This window comes from Vigna unguiculata, chromosome 7 (genome assembly GCF_037176805.1).
Source record: "Vigna unguiculata cultivar grain cowpea cultivar isolate G323 ecotype 2 chromosome 7, ASM3717680v1, whole genome shotgun sequence".
Classification (NCBI taxonomy): Eukaryota; Viridiplantae; Streptophyta; class Magnoliopsida; order Fabales; family Fabaceae; genus Vigna; species Vigna unguiculata.
The window spans coordinates 39,600,640-39,618,717 of record NC_140798.1 but is presented as its reverse complement, the minus strand read 5'-3'; the positions used below and the strand labels follow the sequence as shown (position 1 = coordinate 39,618,717).

Genomic DNA, 18,078 nt, shown 5'->3' with positions numbered 1-18,078 from the left:
TGAATTTCTCTTTTATAATAATTTTTTTACAAATTTTATATCATATTTTATAAATAAATGTACGATGTTTTGCTGGTTTAATGACATTGATTAATTTATGACGTAACAAACTATATTTTCTACTTATTTTTTTAGTTTCAAGTTCTCTCAAAAATTTTATATTTTTTAATTAAATGTTTGAAGACTAATTTTTCTAATAAACGTGTTTGTTATTTTATCCTATTATATTAATTTGATTACTTGTTTGTCTCTATGTTATTAAAAATAGGAGGTTCGGAATTAGAGATATAAACAAAATCCGTATCTATAGGTATTTGCGAATAAAACCTATAATAGGTAGAAAATAGATACTGTAAATAGATATTCGCGGGTAACAAATACAAATATTTTTTATATCCGCATGTTAACGGGGTACGAGTATTATAGTATTCGTACTCGTCCATGGATACACGTACCTGCTATAAAAAAACATGATTAAATATTAACATATTGATTTTGAATTAATTATTTTTTATTAATTGGTTTTAAAAAATTTCTATTTCTTTATAAATTGTCATTTAACATTATTTAAATAGTTATTTGAATTTTGTTTGAAATTTATGAATGTTATGTATTGTATTTTATTTGAATTTACGATTAAAATAAGTTGTTAAATATTTTAATTTTTCTTTTGTAAATACTCACAAATATATGTAAATATTAAAAAAATGTATGAATACCCGTACGAATATGAGAATCGATACAATACATATTTATTTAGTGGGTAAAGTATGAGAAACTACTACCAAGATTACTAGGTGTAATTTATCTTATCCGATCATATTCCTATTTATAGTTAATACAAATAATTAGAGAATATTATATAATGAAGAGTGACTTTTATTATACTGATTAAAGGTTGTTGAACAAATAATAGTGAGGAACAATTCATTGTCATCCTAGCAATTAGGGTCAAGAGACTTTAAATAACTTTTCTAGTACCTCACGTAGGATTAATATAGAAATTTTAGATAAATGTTAGTATTTTATATTTAAAATCGATTGAACTTGAAATTAAACTTTGTTACATACTATATATTTTTTTAATGGCTGGTTCATAGTCTCTTAAATATTTTCGTAAACATAAAGAAAAAGAAGTCAAAGACATGGAAGAAGTTAGAGGAAACGTGAAGGTAAAAGTTAGGAAAAAACAAATAGATGAAACAACGCCATGCCATTTATGGATTGATAATGATGGATCTTGACTAAAAGTATTAAAAGGATCGAAGTAATATAATTTTAAAATTATTAGATTCGATCATTAATATAATGTTTCAAAAAATGGCTTCTCTAACTTAATAATTTTATCTTTAGTATAATGTTTCAAAGTATGTGAAGAAGTAGGATCTATCTTGTTTTCATTAATAGTTTCTTTTTTATCACTTTTAAAAAATGAATTTATTTTTTTATTCTTTATCGATATACATTCGTTGTAAATAATATTAAAAAATAAGTTATTATAATCCAATAAAAAATTAAGACACGTAATTATAAAAAAAATGAATATACAAAAAACTCATGAAATAAAAAGTAATATTTTCATTATCGAGACAAGAGACAAGAAAGGAATAGGATAAATGAGAAATGAGAGCAAACAAATTGTGTCTTCAAAACAATAAGAAAATATGAAAGTGAGAGATGACTACAATTTGTAAAAAACTAAAAAGACAATGAAAAGGAAAATAAAAATCATCTTAATAAATATTTGGTTTAATTACTCTTTTTATTCATGTTTTTGTTTAAAAATGTTAAGTTAGTCCTTTAGTTATTTGTCTCAATTTGGTCCTGATTTTTGAAAAACGAATGCAATTTGATCTTTTATGATAAATTTCGTTAAATTTATTGAAATTGATCAATGACTTTTTCACTAAAATTGAAAATCTTAATATGGATGGTTTTCTTTGTTGGTGTAATTAACATAATCTTAGTGTCACTTTTTTTGACAAAAATAAGGACCAAAAGATAAATTAAATCTAAATATTTTTATTCTTTATTATATTTAATTATCTATCAACATAAGATGTGCTTTATAAAAAAAAAATACACAATTTAATTTTCATCAATTCCCAAAATATACTACCTACAATTTAAAAAATTTCAAATATATCTATAACAATATATAAAGAGGATTCCCTCTTTTGTGTTCACATTTCATAATACCAATTTTATCCTTTACAATACAATTATTTATTAAATTTTTTAAAATTAATGGTTATTTTTACTTATTTTCTATAAAATTGTATATATTTTTTTTATTCATCAACAATTAATTTCTCTATTCATTTCACTTTATTTTTAATAAATATAAATTTATTTTATATATTAACTTAATAACATCACATTATTATCACCTATTAACATACAATCATTCATAACTAAAAAAATATCTCTAAAAGTTGCGTGTATACACAAGCGCGATAACCCTTGTGTGGACGCTAATTTACAAAATATCTATATATATATATGTATATATATATACATATATATATATATATGTATATGTATATACATATATATATATATATATGTACACGTGTATATATACATATATATATATATATATATATATATATATATATATATAAGGGATTCCTTATTTTGTTTTCACATTTTAAAATATTAATTTTATCTTTTAAAATATAATTATTTATAAAATTTTTGAAAATTGACAGTTACTTTTACAAATTTTTTTATAAAGTTATCTATCTCTACTCTCCTATTTCTCTCTATTTATCCACCGTTATTCTCTCATCTTTTCATTTTATATTTCACTTTATCATTAATAAATATAATTTAATATCATGTATATTTAAAAAATGTGTACACACATGTGCGAAAGCACATGTAATGTGTGTACACTAGTATATAATTAAGAAAATTTCAAAATTTTGAGGGGATTATGACCCTTCCCTACCTCTAAAACGATCAGCCACCGTAGACAATTCAAACCATAACAAAATTCAGAGATTTTGTAAGTTGTTTATTGTTTATACAGTACTAGTGGAAATATAAGTCCCTGCAAATTTGGTGTCCATATTTTTATGTTAATAAAAAAATAATTAATATGATAAAAATGTTGTTAACATTTATAATAAATTTATAAAAAATTGTGTACTTTTTATTAAGTTTTACAATAAAGTCCTTCTCACTTACCAAAGCCCTTAAACCTGTAATGTGTAAAAGTCCAAAAGGCGAGAAAATGGAGAAGAAGCCCTGAAATATGTTTCCTCTATCCTAGACAGGCATGTTTCACTCCCTAGTTTTGAAACACTTTGATTTATACTAAGAAATTAAAAGAAATAGAAGAAGAAAAGCTAAGTTTAAGACCACGTTCTTTTGAGGGGATGTACTGTTCAAGAGGATTGAAGAGGAAGGCATGGAGAGTGATCACCTTGTTCTTTTTGGGGTGATGCAAGGGAATGGCAGGGATGGATTAGAGGGATGGTTAAAAAATTTCATCCCTCTACTATGGAAGAAATTAGAAGGTGATGGATACAAAATTACCATTTTATCCTCGTCATATTTATTTTTTACCTCTCTTATCCTTGTAATTTTTTTACACGTGTTCACACAGTGTTGTCTTCTTTCTTATTTTTTCACATAAATTTATCTTTTAATTTTAGTTTTAATTTATTAATAAAAATAAATAAAATTTTATTATTATTAAACATCTAAAAATCTAAAAGTTAAAAATATATAAACAATATATAATTCTATAAAATTTGAAAAAAAGAAAAATTTATTAAAAAATGTTACCTATATTATTAACAAACATAATCAAATTAAAAAAAAATGTTCATATTAAACAAACAAAATAAATTATATTTCAAAGACTTAAAAACAAAAAATATATATAACATAAATAAATTATTTTTCATGTAAATATTAAATTGATAAATGTTAAATTTAATTTCATACCAAATAAATTTGATTATTCATTTTTTATAAATATATTTATATTATTTCACACGATTAATAGAAATTAAATAAATTATTCTAAATGATTTATATAGCATTTTATATTACTTTTAACATTAGGGATATTTTGGTAATCTCATTTTTTTATCTATTAATTTTTTTAATATGTCACATCACTCAATTCAATCACAAACTTTCACAAATTTCACTATCTAATCTACTTTGAAATCACCTCCTAATCTCTTAAAAAGAACAACATCAACTTCACCCTTTAATCCTTCCCTTCTCTTCCTCTCCCTCTCCTCCTAATCCTTGTTTAAGAGGATTGGAGAGGAAGGCATGGAGAGTGATCACCTTGTTCTTTTTGGGATGATGCAAGGGAATGACAGGGATGGATTAGAGGGATGACTAAAAAATTCCATCCCTCTACTATGGAAGATATTAGAAGGTGATGGATACAAAATTACCATTTTATCCTCGTCATATTTATTTTTAACCTCTCTTATCCTCGTAATTTTTTGACACGTGTTCACACAGTGTTGTCTTTTTTCTTATTTCTTCACATAAATTTATCTTTTAATTTTAGTTTTAATTTATTAATAAAAATAAATAAATTTTTATTATTAACAAACATCTATAAATATAAAAGTTAAAAATATATAAACAATATATAATTCTATAAAATTTGAAAAAAAGAAAAAAATTTATTAAAAAATGTTACCTATATTATTAACAAACATAATCAAATTAAAAAAATATGTTCATATCAAATAAAAAAAAATTATATTTCAAAGACTTAAAAACAAAAAATATATATAACATAAATAAATTATTTTTCATGTAAATATTAAATTGATAAATGTTAAATTTAATTTCATACCAAATAAATTTGATTATTCATTTTTTTATAAATATATTTATATTATTTCACACAATTAATAGAAATTAAATAAATTATTCTAAATGATTTATATAGCATTTTATATTACTTTTAACATTAGGGATATTTTGGTAATCTCATTTTTTTATCTATTAATTTTTTTTAATATGTCACATCACTCAATTCAATTACAAACTTTCACAAATTTTACTCTCTAATCTACTCTAAAATCACTTCCTAATCCCTTAAAAAGAACAACATCAACTTCATCTTCTAATCATTCCCATTTCTTCCTCTCCTTCTCCTTCTAATCCTTCCTCTCAAAACAACGTAGCCTAAAGGAGAAAAGTTTCACGACTGAATAAAGAAGCCTTCGAATAATTTGCAAGATTACTGTACTACAAAATATTCATTTCACTGAATCTCAAATGGCAGAAAATCGGTTACCCAACCCACTATTATTATTTTATTATTATGTGCAAAAGTTGTAAATGATTAACTTTAGAAAAAAAAAAACTATTTTGACAAACTTTACTTCTCATTAAACACATTTAACATCTTTTAATAAAAAACATCAAATAAAAAAAATCAAATATGCTTTTAATTCTTCATTTAATGTGAAAAAATAATCATATATAATTTTAGTTCTTTAATTTTAATGTGAAGTTCGAATTGTTTTTCATCAACTTGGATAGATTTTAATATTTGAACTTTAAGAATGAATAAATATATTTTTAACCTATTAAATCAATTTTTTTTATGTATTAAATATATTTTTAAAAATATGTTAAATATAAATAAGATAAATAATATAAGAAAATATATTTGACATAGCAAAAGAATTTACCATAATTAAATTAAAATAATCATATTTATTCATTTTTAATTTTTAAAAATTAAAATATATTAAAATTTTAAACATGAATAAATTCTAAGTTTACGGTCAAAAATCAATGAATAAAACCATTCTTTAACTTAAAAAAATGATAAAAATAGTTGTGGGAAGAGATCGAAAATTTTGAGTGGTGTCAAAGGTATCATATCCTTTTAACTTCAATCTTTTTGGAATCCAAACTTTTAAAATTTAAAGTATAATTTTCCAAATTTAAATTCTGGAAATCCACTCTAATCTATTACAAAACAAGTACGAATACGTGGTATACATTAATGAAAATTTATTTTTATAATGTTTGCCTTGTCACCCTGATCAATGATGAATAAATAAAATACTGCACTCACTCACTGCCTCCATTGATGGATCTCTATATATACCTGCCATTGTTTCTCTCTATACCCAGGAAAATCCCACATTGTGCAAATCACGAACAAAACAACCTTAATTCGATTTGTCCCACGTGCTATATACAGTTTCTGTATATCCGACCAGTGTTTTTTAGGATGGAATATTCAAAGGAAAAATGCAAGAATGGAAATGGTTACAGTAACAGTGACCCACTTAACTGGGGCATGGCTGCGGATGCTTTGAGAGGTAGCCACCTTGAGGAGGTGAAGCGCATGGTGGAGGAATACCGTAACCCCGTGGTGACGGTAGGTGGGAAGAGCCTCACCGTGTCTCAGGTGGCGGCGGTTGCTAACGGCGGCGTGAGGGTGGAGCTGGCGGAGGAAGCCCGACATGGTGTAAAAAGTAGCAGTGATTGGGTGACTCAAGAGTTTGGTGAACGGCGTTGATACGTATGGGATCACCACAGGCTTCGGTGGAACCTCCTACAGGAGAACCAACCATGGTGTTACTCTTCAAAACGAACTCATCAGGTCATTCTTTCTGTAATTCCTCGTAACTTTATTTTAATAAATCTTTCTTTATACAAAATTCATAAAGATAATGTTATAAGTAATAGAAAGGATATAATTTTCCCTTCAAATAAGATTGTAGAAGAAAGTATAAAGTTTACACCAACAATTATCTTAAAAGAACATGCTGTTTAAATAAAGAAAAAAGTAAAATAAGATGTAACGACAAAAATATACAAAATACTTGTTACTATGATTGTCATCATTTAAATACAAAAATGCAAAAGAAAAAGACAAAATGGTCTCTCCAAACTATTAGTAGAAGATAAAAATAATGATCGTCATTTGTTTATGTACACCATTTTATAATTTCATTTCAAACTTGGTCATTATATGAAAAATTAAAAGAGAAACAAACAATTAATGGGGTATATGTTTGTGTAAAGGTTCTACATAAAGGTGGTAGAAAATAAATAAAATATTATTAAATTATTAACATCATGTCCTTACACCCACATGTTAATGGATATGTTAATGGATGGAGTTTTCAACTTTTTTTAATTAAAAAAATATCTTGTGTCTAGTTATGGTCTTGTCATGTGACCATGACATGACAATGTTTGTTTTCAATTTAATTCACTATTCATAATTTTGATTCAAATTGGAGATAGCCAAATTACTTCATTAAAAAAAAAAAGAGGATTAAATTAAATCAAAATTATTAATAGAAACTAAATTAAAAACAAACATATCATGTGACAATGGCATGACATGTGATAGTGTCATCTGACATAATCATGTCATGACATGTAACAGTTTTTTTTTTTAAATTAAAAAAAAAATTATCCCATTAATACATTACATGTACAGACACAATCTTAACGTTAGTCAAACAAAAATGACAATGATATTAATTTTTAAAATATTAGAAATCTTTCCTAAAGTTCAAATAAAAGTAGAGGACCAAATTAGTTATTAAACTTTAAGATTAATCATATGTTTTGAAAGTTAAATCTAAAAATGATGGTAGCCTTAAATAGTGTTAGGTAACGTTAAACTTGATATTTATATCCAGACTCACATACAATCCAAGATAAATATCCTATTTTAATTACATCTCTTTGATAGTTATTTTAAAAATATCACCACACATTCTTTTTATCATTTTCCTCTAGGTACGGTGAAGTGAAAGAGTGATTTTGCACTAGTGATTACTTAGTGAACATACTTTTAAATATATGTATTTATTAGTTATCATGTGGATTCTTGTTACTCAGATAAATTTGGTTGGGGTATTGATAAGTATTTTATTGCAATAGATTTTTAAATGCTGGCATTTTTGGCAACGATAAGGAATCTTGTCACACTTTACCTCACTCAATTACAAGAGCATCCATGTTGGTTAGGATCAACACCTTACTTCAAGGATATTCAGGCATAAGATTTGAAATCATGGAGGCCATAGCCAAGTTTCTGAACCATAACATAACTCCCTGTCTCCCACTATGTGGCTCCATCACTGCATCGGGTGATATAATTCCTTTATCATATGTTGTTGGTCTCTTAATTGGCAGGCCAAACTCCAAGTCTATCGGACATAATGGAGAAGTTCTTAATGCTAGAGAGGCCTTTCAATTAGCAGGAATTGATGGAGGTTTCTTTGAGTTGCAACCTAAAGAGGGTTTGGCATTAGTAAATGGAACTGCAGTTGGATCTGGCTTAGCTTCCATAGTTCTTTTTGAAGCAAACTTACTTGTCATCCTCTCAGAAGTCTTGGTTGCAATTTTTGTTGAAGCTATGCATGGAAAACCAGAATTCACAGACCATTTGACTCATAAATTGAAGCACCACCCTGGTCAAATTGAAGCTGCAGCTATAATGGAACACATACTAGATGGAAGTTCATTTGTTAAGGAAGCACAAAAGTTACATGAGATTGATCCACTTCAAAAGCTAAAACAAGATAGGTATGCTCTTAGAACATCACCTCAATGGCTTGGGCCACAAATTGAAGTAATCAGACATGCAACAAAGATGATTGAAAGAGAGATCAATTCTGTTAATGATAACCCCTTGATTGATGTTTCAAGGAACAAGGCACTTCATTGTGGGAATTTTCAAGGTACCCCAATTGGTGTTTCAATGGATAACACTCGTTTGGCCATATCATCAATTGGAAAACTGATGTTTGCCCAATTCACTGAACTTGTGAATGACTTATACAATAATGGTTTACCTTCAAGTTTAGCTGCTAGTCACAACCCAAGCTTGGATTATGGCTTCAAAGGAGCAGAAGTTGCAATGGCATCATATTGTTCAGAACTTCAATACCTGGCAAATCCTGTCACAACTCATGCGCAGAGTGCGGAGCAACATAACCAAGGGGTGAACTCGTTGGGCTTAATTTCTTCAAGAAAGACAGTTGAAGCATTAGACATCTTAAAGCTCATGTCTTCCACTTTTTTAGTTGCATTGTGTCAAGCAATTGATCTGCGACATTTAGAGGAAAACTTGAAGAACACTGTGAAGAATGTTGTGAGTCAAGTGACAAAGAAAGTTCTCACAGTTGACATTAATCAAGGGTTACACCATTCTAGATTGAATGAGGACATGCTTAAAATTATTGATGGTGAACATGTGTTTACTTACATTGATGACCCTTGTAGGACAACCTACCCACTGATGCAAAAGTTGAGGTTAGTCCTAATTGATCATGCATTACAAAATGGTGACAAAGTGGGAAGTTCAAGTTCATCAATTTTGCAAAAGATTAGTGCTTTTGAGGAAGAGCTCAAAGTTCTTTTGCCCAAGGAGGTGGAAAGTACTAGGATTGAAATTGAGAATGGAAATCCTAATATTCCTAATCGAATTAAGAAATGTAGATCTTACTCATTATATAAGTTTGTGAGAGACACTTTGGGCACAATTTTACTAACCGGTGAAAAAGTGAGGTCACCGGGAGAGGAATGTAACAAGGTATTTGTTGCATTGTGTGAAGGAAAATTTATTGATCCTATGTTGAATTGTCTAAAGGAGTGGAATGGAACACCTTTACCAATATGATAAAATGGTGTTACCAACTCATTCCTACACTTAAGAAATAAAGTTATTTTTAAACTTTCCTATAACATATACTTATATGACGACATGACTTTATTGCTCAATTCAATATATGTTTTTCTATTTTTCATATAACCAACATTTCCCATATTGGTTAATAAGAGGTCATGCATGTATTAGAAACAAAATTCTTATCCATAAAATTAATAGAAATACACAAACAAGATTTTCTTCTTTAATACAAATATACAAACAAAGTTTAAAAGTAAAAGCAAAACATAAAGATCGCTTCCTTGTTTAGTGAATTATGAAACCATCACCAAAGAAAACCATTAAACTTTTCTTTCATTAATAAAATATTAAACAACCTGGTGGATCGAACTAATTCACTTACTATTAAGATAAATACATTGTTCCATTATGTTTTCAGTTTATTACAATTAAGAATATATAAATTATTTATGAGATTAGACCACTTAAACTGTAAAAGAAGCTAATGAATTAACTACACAATAATGAATACTACTTTTTGTGATATGTACTAAAATAGGATGCGTTTATATAATATTATTTAACATTCAAAACATGTTAAGCTTAAAATTAAGTAATGGTATCTTCCACGTCATTATATTTCTTTGGTTGTTTGGTACGACAAAGTTTATGGATCCAAAATTTCTATTATCCTTTCCAAGTTGGAAAAACTTTTACAGTGTATATTCCCATTAACAACAGAAAAAGTCAACGCAGTTGATATGGTTAGAGTTAGAGAGAAAATAATCAATGGTTGAAACAACCATCTCATTAATCCCTCTGCTTGTCAAACCAATATGGATTACTAACGTGTAATCCTCAAACCACAAGAAATCTCAAATTTAACTTTTTCTATCAAAATATATATTCCAATGTCAATTAGAACACTTCACCGGCAATGGACTATATTATTTTTTTCTTTCTCTTAATTAAACCCAATTATCGTAAGATTAGCAATTATGATTGTAAAATTATTGAAGGCGAACCATTAATTCGTGCACCTATTTTTCCACATAAAGTTGGCACATCTGTTTTCATGGTGCACCACATGCATGGTTGTGGCATTCCAATTTATTTTTACTATATTTTAATTACTTTTACTCTTTTATTTTCTCACATAACTACAACTTTTTGTCTTTTTACTTTCTTTTCACCAATTTGATCGATCACATTTTTTTTAATTAGGTTGAATTAGTCGAATGATACTCACTTTTGTTCAGATGTGTCAGTTTGGTATCCACTTTTAAAAATGTGTCAATCTAATCCCAACTTTTGAAAAAAATATCTTAATCAGGTCTCTTTCAGACAAAAATTACTAAAGTCGTTAACTTAATTAATGACTTTTATCACTAAATTTTAATATAAATATCAATACTTAATTTTGTAAGTCATTTTAAATATCAATATCATTAACGATGTTAATAATCTTTTGTTGAAAAGGACCTAATTGAGACATCTTTTCAAAAGTTGAGACTCAATTGACACATTTTTTAAAGTGATCACCAAATTGAGACATATAAATAAAAGTGAGTACCATTCGACTAATTAAACCTTTTATTTATATAATTATAACCAACCCTTTTGCTTAACATCTAATATTTAATAACGTAATTGTTCTTTTCAATAAGTCTGAACACTTTAAATCATAACATTCATAGTGTTGTATTTTTTTTTTTTATATCATCTATTTGAAATTCTAAATTTATAAATTTAAAATTCATATTAATCACACTCACCTCAACATTGACCAATCACCACCAAATAAAACTTGGATTGGACCCACCATTCCAACACCTACATTACCAAAGCTACTCTCCCTCACACACACACACTTCACCCTTCCACGTGCCACCATCCAAACCCTCCATTCCCCTCCCTCATCCAACGGCCACTCCCCCTTCTCAACTAACCCATCGGCTTACCCACCCACACTCAATGTCACCAACCCATCTATATATACACCCCTTTTCCCCCACTTTCTTCAGCAAACTTTTCTTCCCCATTCCCCAAAACAAAAACTTTCCATTTCCCATTCTCGTGCAATCCCACATTTGTGCATTTTCTTCCTTCCCAATTCCCCATAACTTCCCATCTACCTACCTATCCACCTAGCACATCTTCATCCTATAACCCCACACTTTTATTATTCACACACAACATCTTCACAAAAAAAAAAAAACAACCTTAATTTGATTCTTTCCACATATAACTCCTATCTTTCAGGATGGAATATTCCAATGGAAGCCACAGCAATGGCAATGGTTCGTTCAACCTTTGCAATGGCGCCAGCGACCCACTTAACTGGGGCATGGCTGCAGAAGCTTTGAAAGGTAGCCACCTGGACGAGGTGAAGCGCATGGTGGAGGACTACCGTAACCCCTTGGTCACGTTAGGTGGGAAGACCCTCACCGTGTCTCAGGTGGCGGCGGTTGCCACCTGCCATGACCGCCGCGTCACGGTGGAGCTCGCGGGGGAGAGCCGGCGGGGAGTGAAGGCGAGCAGTGATTGGGTGATTGATAGCATGAGCAGAGGCACCGATAGCTACGGAGTCACCACGGGCTTCGGTGCAACCTCACACCGGAGAACCAAGCAAGGTGGTGCCCTCCAAAACGAACTCATCAGGTCATTCATTCGTCACTATCTCTTGATTTTTATTTTACACTATCTCTGAATTTAAATTTATGATAAAATTATTAATTTTAAATTATATGAACAATCATTTTTTGTAGATTAATTAATTGTACCTAGTATGTTGTGGTGGGTTTGGTGTTTTTTTATACTTATAACTGAATAACTTAATGTTTTGGGTACATGGGGAGTAGGTGGGTTATCAGTGATGTGCAAGAAGCAATTAGGTGGAGATCGTCATCTATAATTTTTTTTTTTAGATTTGACACTGGTGCGTCATTTTTCTACTTGCGTCTAGTTTCATTTATTATTTGTTAATTAAAAAAATTCTCATCATGGTCGGTCCCAAAATAACGTGAATTACAATTCAGATAAAATCAAATATAGTAGAGTAAATGAAAAAAGAGATAAAAATAAATAATTATAGTTCATGATTAAAGAATCCATAACATAACGCTTCTATAATAACCTCTAGTTTCGGTGCATTAGTTATTTATTAGGGTTGGAAGGTTAGGGAGAGAGGATGAAAAAAAAAACAAAAAAACTCCTATGATGTTTTTTTGTTGTTGTTGAGAAAACTCCTGTTATTATGTTATGAAATGAAATACTTAAAAAAGAGTAACATAAAAAAGTTGTGGAAATGAAAGATCATATGAGGTTACAAAAAGTCAATAAATAAATAACCGGCTTGGGATATTTTAAGAATTTTTTTACGAATATCTTAAATTTGTTGAGTAAATTTAGAAACAAGGTTATTTGTCGGTTCATAATTGAAGCTAGTTTTTGTAGCTGAGACAAATGAGGTGTTTATTTTAAGCGGCCAACTATTAGAAAATTTTGAGATACTTAATATTAAACTCAATTATACATAATTTTATTATTTTTAAATAGTTATAAAGTTATTTTATATTATCAGTAAATGCCTTTATTTTAACAGACTTTTTTAAATAACAAAAGATTTAAAAGACTTCTGACAAATATTTTAAAATGGAAAAAACTGCATCAACATATCACATTCCATTCTAAATTTACTTTTGAGTCAGTGACGGAGAGTGTTATCCTAAAATTTTGTCCTTGAGGGTGGGACACCTTTTCTAGATAATTAAATGTTTAAAAATTTAAATTGGATAAGGTTTTACTATTTTATTCTATAAATAATTAAATTAAAAATAACCTTATTCTATTTTAAGTATAAAAAATATATATTTCCCTAGTATTAACTTTGCTGTTGTTGTGGGTACCTTGATGTTTATAGACCAGACAATATCTCGCAGAATTCATTCCTCTGTGAAACCAATATATCTCAAACGTGAAACATGTCTAATTTTAATTAATATGGTAGGTTTGTGAGTTTAATTTTTTTTAATTAAAATGTTTTAATTTAAAATTGAAAAATAGCCTATACTTTTATTTTTCGAATAAATAGATGTGGAAGTAAATTTTTATAAATTTTAAAAATAAAATTTTTATATCTTACATTACTCAAAAACACTAAATTGAAATAAACGTATAAAAAAATGCATGTTTTCTACGAAGCATTGATCACCCTTTCCCGAATTACATTTCTCTGTTTCTTATTCTAGGCCGGCGACCCTAGCACAAGGTGAGTGGTCTCCATTCCACGATGTGTTTGGTTTTATAGATACAAAAGTTAGGGATTGATACAAAGGTATAAAAATGTCCCTTTAAATAAAAATGATAAGTATAATTAAGAAAACCATGCTTACATTAATATTTATCTGAAATATGAACAAATAAGTCATTATCTACGTGTTGAATATGTTTACTATTATTATCGTTGTTATATAAATGCAAGAAAAAGTCATAATGGTCTAATATTAAAAATATTAAATAGATTTAATTAATTAGATGATACTCACTTTTCTTTATATATATTAATTTAGTATTTATCATTAGAAAGATGTTAATTGAGTCTCAACTTTTGAAAAGACATTATAATTAAATATTTGTATAACAAAATTATTAATGCGATTAACGATATTAATATTTAAAATGATTTATAAAATTAAGTATTAATATTTATATTAAAATTTAGTGATAAAAATCATAAATAATAAATAAAGTTGAACTGTATTAATAATTTTATTTTGAAAAAAATTTAATTGAAATACTTTTTAAAGTTAAGATTTAATTAATATTCTTTAAAAATAAAATAAATATCAGATTAACACATATAAATAAAAATGAGTTAAATAAAAATGAGTTATATAATTGATTAAACCTATAAAATAAGACCAGTTTCGGAGGAAACCGGTGTATTAAGTCCGGAAAATAAACAAAAAATCCTAGTCACAGAAAACGAAGAGATGACTTGTCATTTCTTAATTTTTCTTCTGTCGTTTGTCTTTGAGCTGATATAATCCAACTAAAAGTCAAATCATGGTCACGAAATTTGTACATGAAGACAATACTGTACGAATAAGTATTAAAGAAATGAACGAGAATTAGAAGTAAGAAAATATCAGACCGTTGTCTGAAAAGTTTGTGATCTTAATAAATAAATATAAATAAAACTATAAACCTTTTTAGATAAAAAATGTTATCGTGAATGTCATAACATTAATTAGTAAACCGATTTTACGGTTCTTCGTTAGGCCCATCTACGTGGAAAACACCATAACCATTCATCCCACAACCTTATTCTACATTTAATGTTCTATTTGCCTTTTCCTTTCATTACTGTTTTATAGTCATGAAAAAAGGAAAACAAGGATAACACTCTAATGCATGTTTCAACCAGTTGTTATATTAAATGGCTATGTCGGAGTTATCTATGAATTCTTAGAGATTGAGTGGCTTTAAATGATTGAGATTGTTATTTTAATGAACTTGGACTTTTATGAACGCAATTATTTGACTTAGTATGAAACATTTGGAAAAAGACCACCTTGTTCTGTTTGCCGTTCACCGAACGTGTATTTATGCAGTTCTTGTCATTTTGTTGTGATTTTAGTTTATAATTCACACTCACATGATATAATTAATATTGGTTTTGTTTTAACAGATTTTTGAATGCCGGCATTTTCGGTAATGGTACAGAGGCTTCTCATACATTACCTTATTCATCTACAAGGGCAGCTATGTTGGTTAGGGTTAACACTTTGCTTCAAGGATATTCAGGCATTAGATTCGAAATTATGGAGGCTATTACCAAGTTTTTAAATCACAACATAACTCCATGTCTTCCACTACGAGGTACAATCACTGCATCAGGTGACTTGGTTCCTTTGTCCTATGTTGCTGGTCTTTTAATCGGAAGACCAAACTCCAAGTCAATTGGACCCAATGGAGAAGTACTCAATGCTAAAGATGCCTTTAAATTAGCTGAAATTGATGGAGGTTTCTTTGAGTTGCAACCTAAAGAGGGTTTGGCACTGGTTAATGGCACTGCAGTGGGATCTGGTTTGGCTTCCATTGTTCTTTTTGAGGCAAACTTACTTGTTGTTCTTACTGAAGTTTTGTCTGCAATCTTTGCTGAAGTTATGCAAGGAAAACCAGAATTCACAGACCATTTGACTCATAAATTGAAGCACCACCCTGGTCAAATTGAAGCTGCAGCTATAATGGAACACATACTAGATGGAAGCTCATACATTAAGGAAGCACAAAAGTTACATGAGATTGATCCACTTCAAAAGCCAAAGCAAGATAGGTATGCTCTTAGAACATCACCTCAATGGCTTGGACCACAGATTGAAGTAATCAGACATGCAACCAAGATGATTGAAAGAGAGATAAACTCTGTTAATGATAACCCCTTGATCGATGTTTCAAGGAACAAGGCACTTCATGGGGGTAATTTCCAAGGTACTCCAATTGGTGTTTCAATGGATAACACCCGTTTGGCCATTGCATCAATTGGGAAGCTTATGTTTGCCCAATTCTCTGAACTTGTGAATGACTTCTACAATAATGGTTTACCTTCAAATCTAACAGCTGGTCGCAATCCAAGCTTAGATTATGGATTCAAAGGTGCTGAAATAGCAATGGCATCATACTGTTCAGAACTTCAGTATCTGGCGAACCCTGTCACTAATCACGTGCAGAGTGCTGAGCAACATAACCAAGATGTGAATTCCTTAGGCTTGGTTTCCTCAAGAAAGACTGCTGAAGCAGTAGAAATATTAAAGCTCATGTCTTCCACTTTTTTAGTTGCATTATGTCAAGCAATTGATCTACGACATTTAGAGGAAAACATGAAGAACGCTGTTAAGAACGCTGTGAGTCAAGTGGCCAAAAGAGTTCTCACAACTGGCATCAATGGTGAGTTACACCCTTCTAGATTCTGTGAGAAGGACTTGCTTAAAATTGTTGATCATGAATACGTCTTCGCTTACATTGATGACCCCTGTAGTGTAACTTACCCTTTGATGCAAAAGCTGAGATCAGTTCTGGTTGATCATGCATTGCAAAATGGTGAGAAAGAGGCAAGTTCAAGTACCTCAATCTTCCATAAGATAAGAGCCTTTGAGGAAGAACTCATAACCCTTTTGCCCAAGGAGGTAGAAAATGCTAGGGTTGAAGTTGAGAATGGAAATTCAAGTATTCCTAATAGAATTAAAGAATGCAGGTCTTACCCATTATATAAGTTTGTGAGAGAAAGCTTGGGTACAAGTTTGCTAACAGGGGAGAAGGTGAAGTCACCTGGTGAGGAATGTGACAAGGTTTTTACTGCATTATGTGAAGGAAAGTTTATTGATCCTATGATGGATTGCCTAAAGAAGTGGAATGGTTCTCCTCTACCAATATGCTAAGATTCTTCTACCCACTTATAAATACAAACTTTCATTTTTCTTTCACTGTAATGTATGTTATTGTAATCATAGTAAATATAATATATTTCAAACTGTGATCACAAAAATTGTATTTTAATTTAATACACCTTTTTTTGTCTATAAACAACTTCAGCATTTTTTAGTATTTTTGTTAACGTTTAATCTATTTTAAATTTTAAAATATTTCAATTAAACTAAAGATTCAAGAAACACCAAATTACTGAAATGATTGGTTTGCGGGATTGAATTAAGGTTGAAAAAAAAATGTTTTCGCTCTATCTGATCATGTTTCTTTGATCCGTTTGTAAGGCCCCTTTTTAATTCTGCCATAAAGTTAGTGGGCTGCCCTTGTAAGTGGGCCTAAGGACTGGCCCAGCATATAAGACCCTACTATGTTGCCCTAATCCCAAACTCACTTTTACTCTTTCAGAATCGTAGCCGTCACCTCCCTTAGTGCGCCAAAAGTACGTTCTGCTAGGGTTAGGCACTTGCCGTCGTCAAGCTAGTTCGAAGTTGCCTCCTACTCCATGTAAGTACCATGCTAGCCATTTTCGTCTCCATTGTTCCTTTTTTTTCGTTCCTTTCACAGCTAGGGTTCCAAATAACCCATATCGTGCCTCTGTTTCGCGATCTTTTCAGTTCTGTCATTCGCTCCGTGAGCTGTTGTGCTCGTACGTTCGGTGTTGGGGGCGTGTTGGGTCGTTTGCTAGCTTAATCCAGGTACGGAAAGTTAGAACTCTTGTTTTCCAGTAGGTTTTGGTCTGTAATGGTGTTGATTTCTGCTTGTATGATTTAATCCTTCGATTTGGTGTATGAGAATGCTTCGTATGCTGGTTTGGTTTGATTTTCATGGCTGTTGCAGTGAAGAACAATGGCGAGACCTGTTAATCTCGCCCAAGCGAGTCCATCTCGCCTAGGCGAGATGAAACAGGGAGCTCGCCTAAGTTTTTGCACGAAAGGTCGCCCAGGCGACTC

General features: G+C 29.7%; 1 protein-coding gene and 1 pseudogene across 2 annotated transcripts; both read left to right on the top strand.

Moving 5' to 3' along the window:
- Positions 1-6,379: 6,379 nt before the first annotated feature.
- LOC114190125 (phenylalanine ammonia-lyase 2 pseudogene) lies at positions 6,380-9,753 on the top strand (annotated as a pseudogene). The gene is made up of 2 exons (XR_014996728.1): positions 6,380-6,610; positions 7,909-9,753. The product of XR_014996728.1 is annotated as a phenylalanine ammonia-lyase 2 pseudogene (transcript).
- A 1,903-nt stretch (positions 9,754-11,656) lies between these two features.
- On the top strand, positions 11,657-17,230 carry LOC114191008 (phenylalanine ammonia-lyase 2). Its single transcript, XM_028080127.2, has 2 exons — positions 11,657-12,301; positions 15,333-17,230. Exons 1-2 carry the CDS (start codon positions 11,904-11,906, stop codon positions 17,080-17,082), a joined length of 2,148 nt encoding a protein of 715 aa, XP_027935928.1. The 5' UTR covers positions 11,657-11,903; the 3' UTR covers positions 17,083-17,230.
- Positions 17,231-18,078: the final 848 nt, after the last annotated feature.

Coding starts and splice junctions, on each gene's coding strand:
- LOC114191008 (XM_028080127.2), top strand. CDS start 11,904: ATGGAATATTCCAATGGAAGCCACAGCAATGGCAATGGTTCGTTCAAC. Junction 12,302..15,332: donor CTCCAAAACGAACTCATCAG/GTCATTCATTCG, acceptor TTGTTTTAACAG/ATTTTTGAATGCCGGCATTT.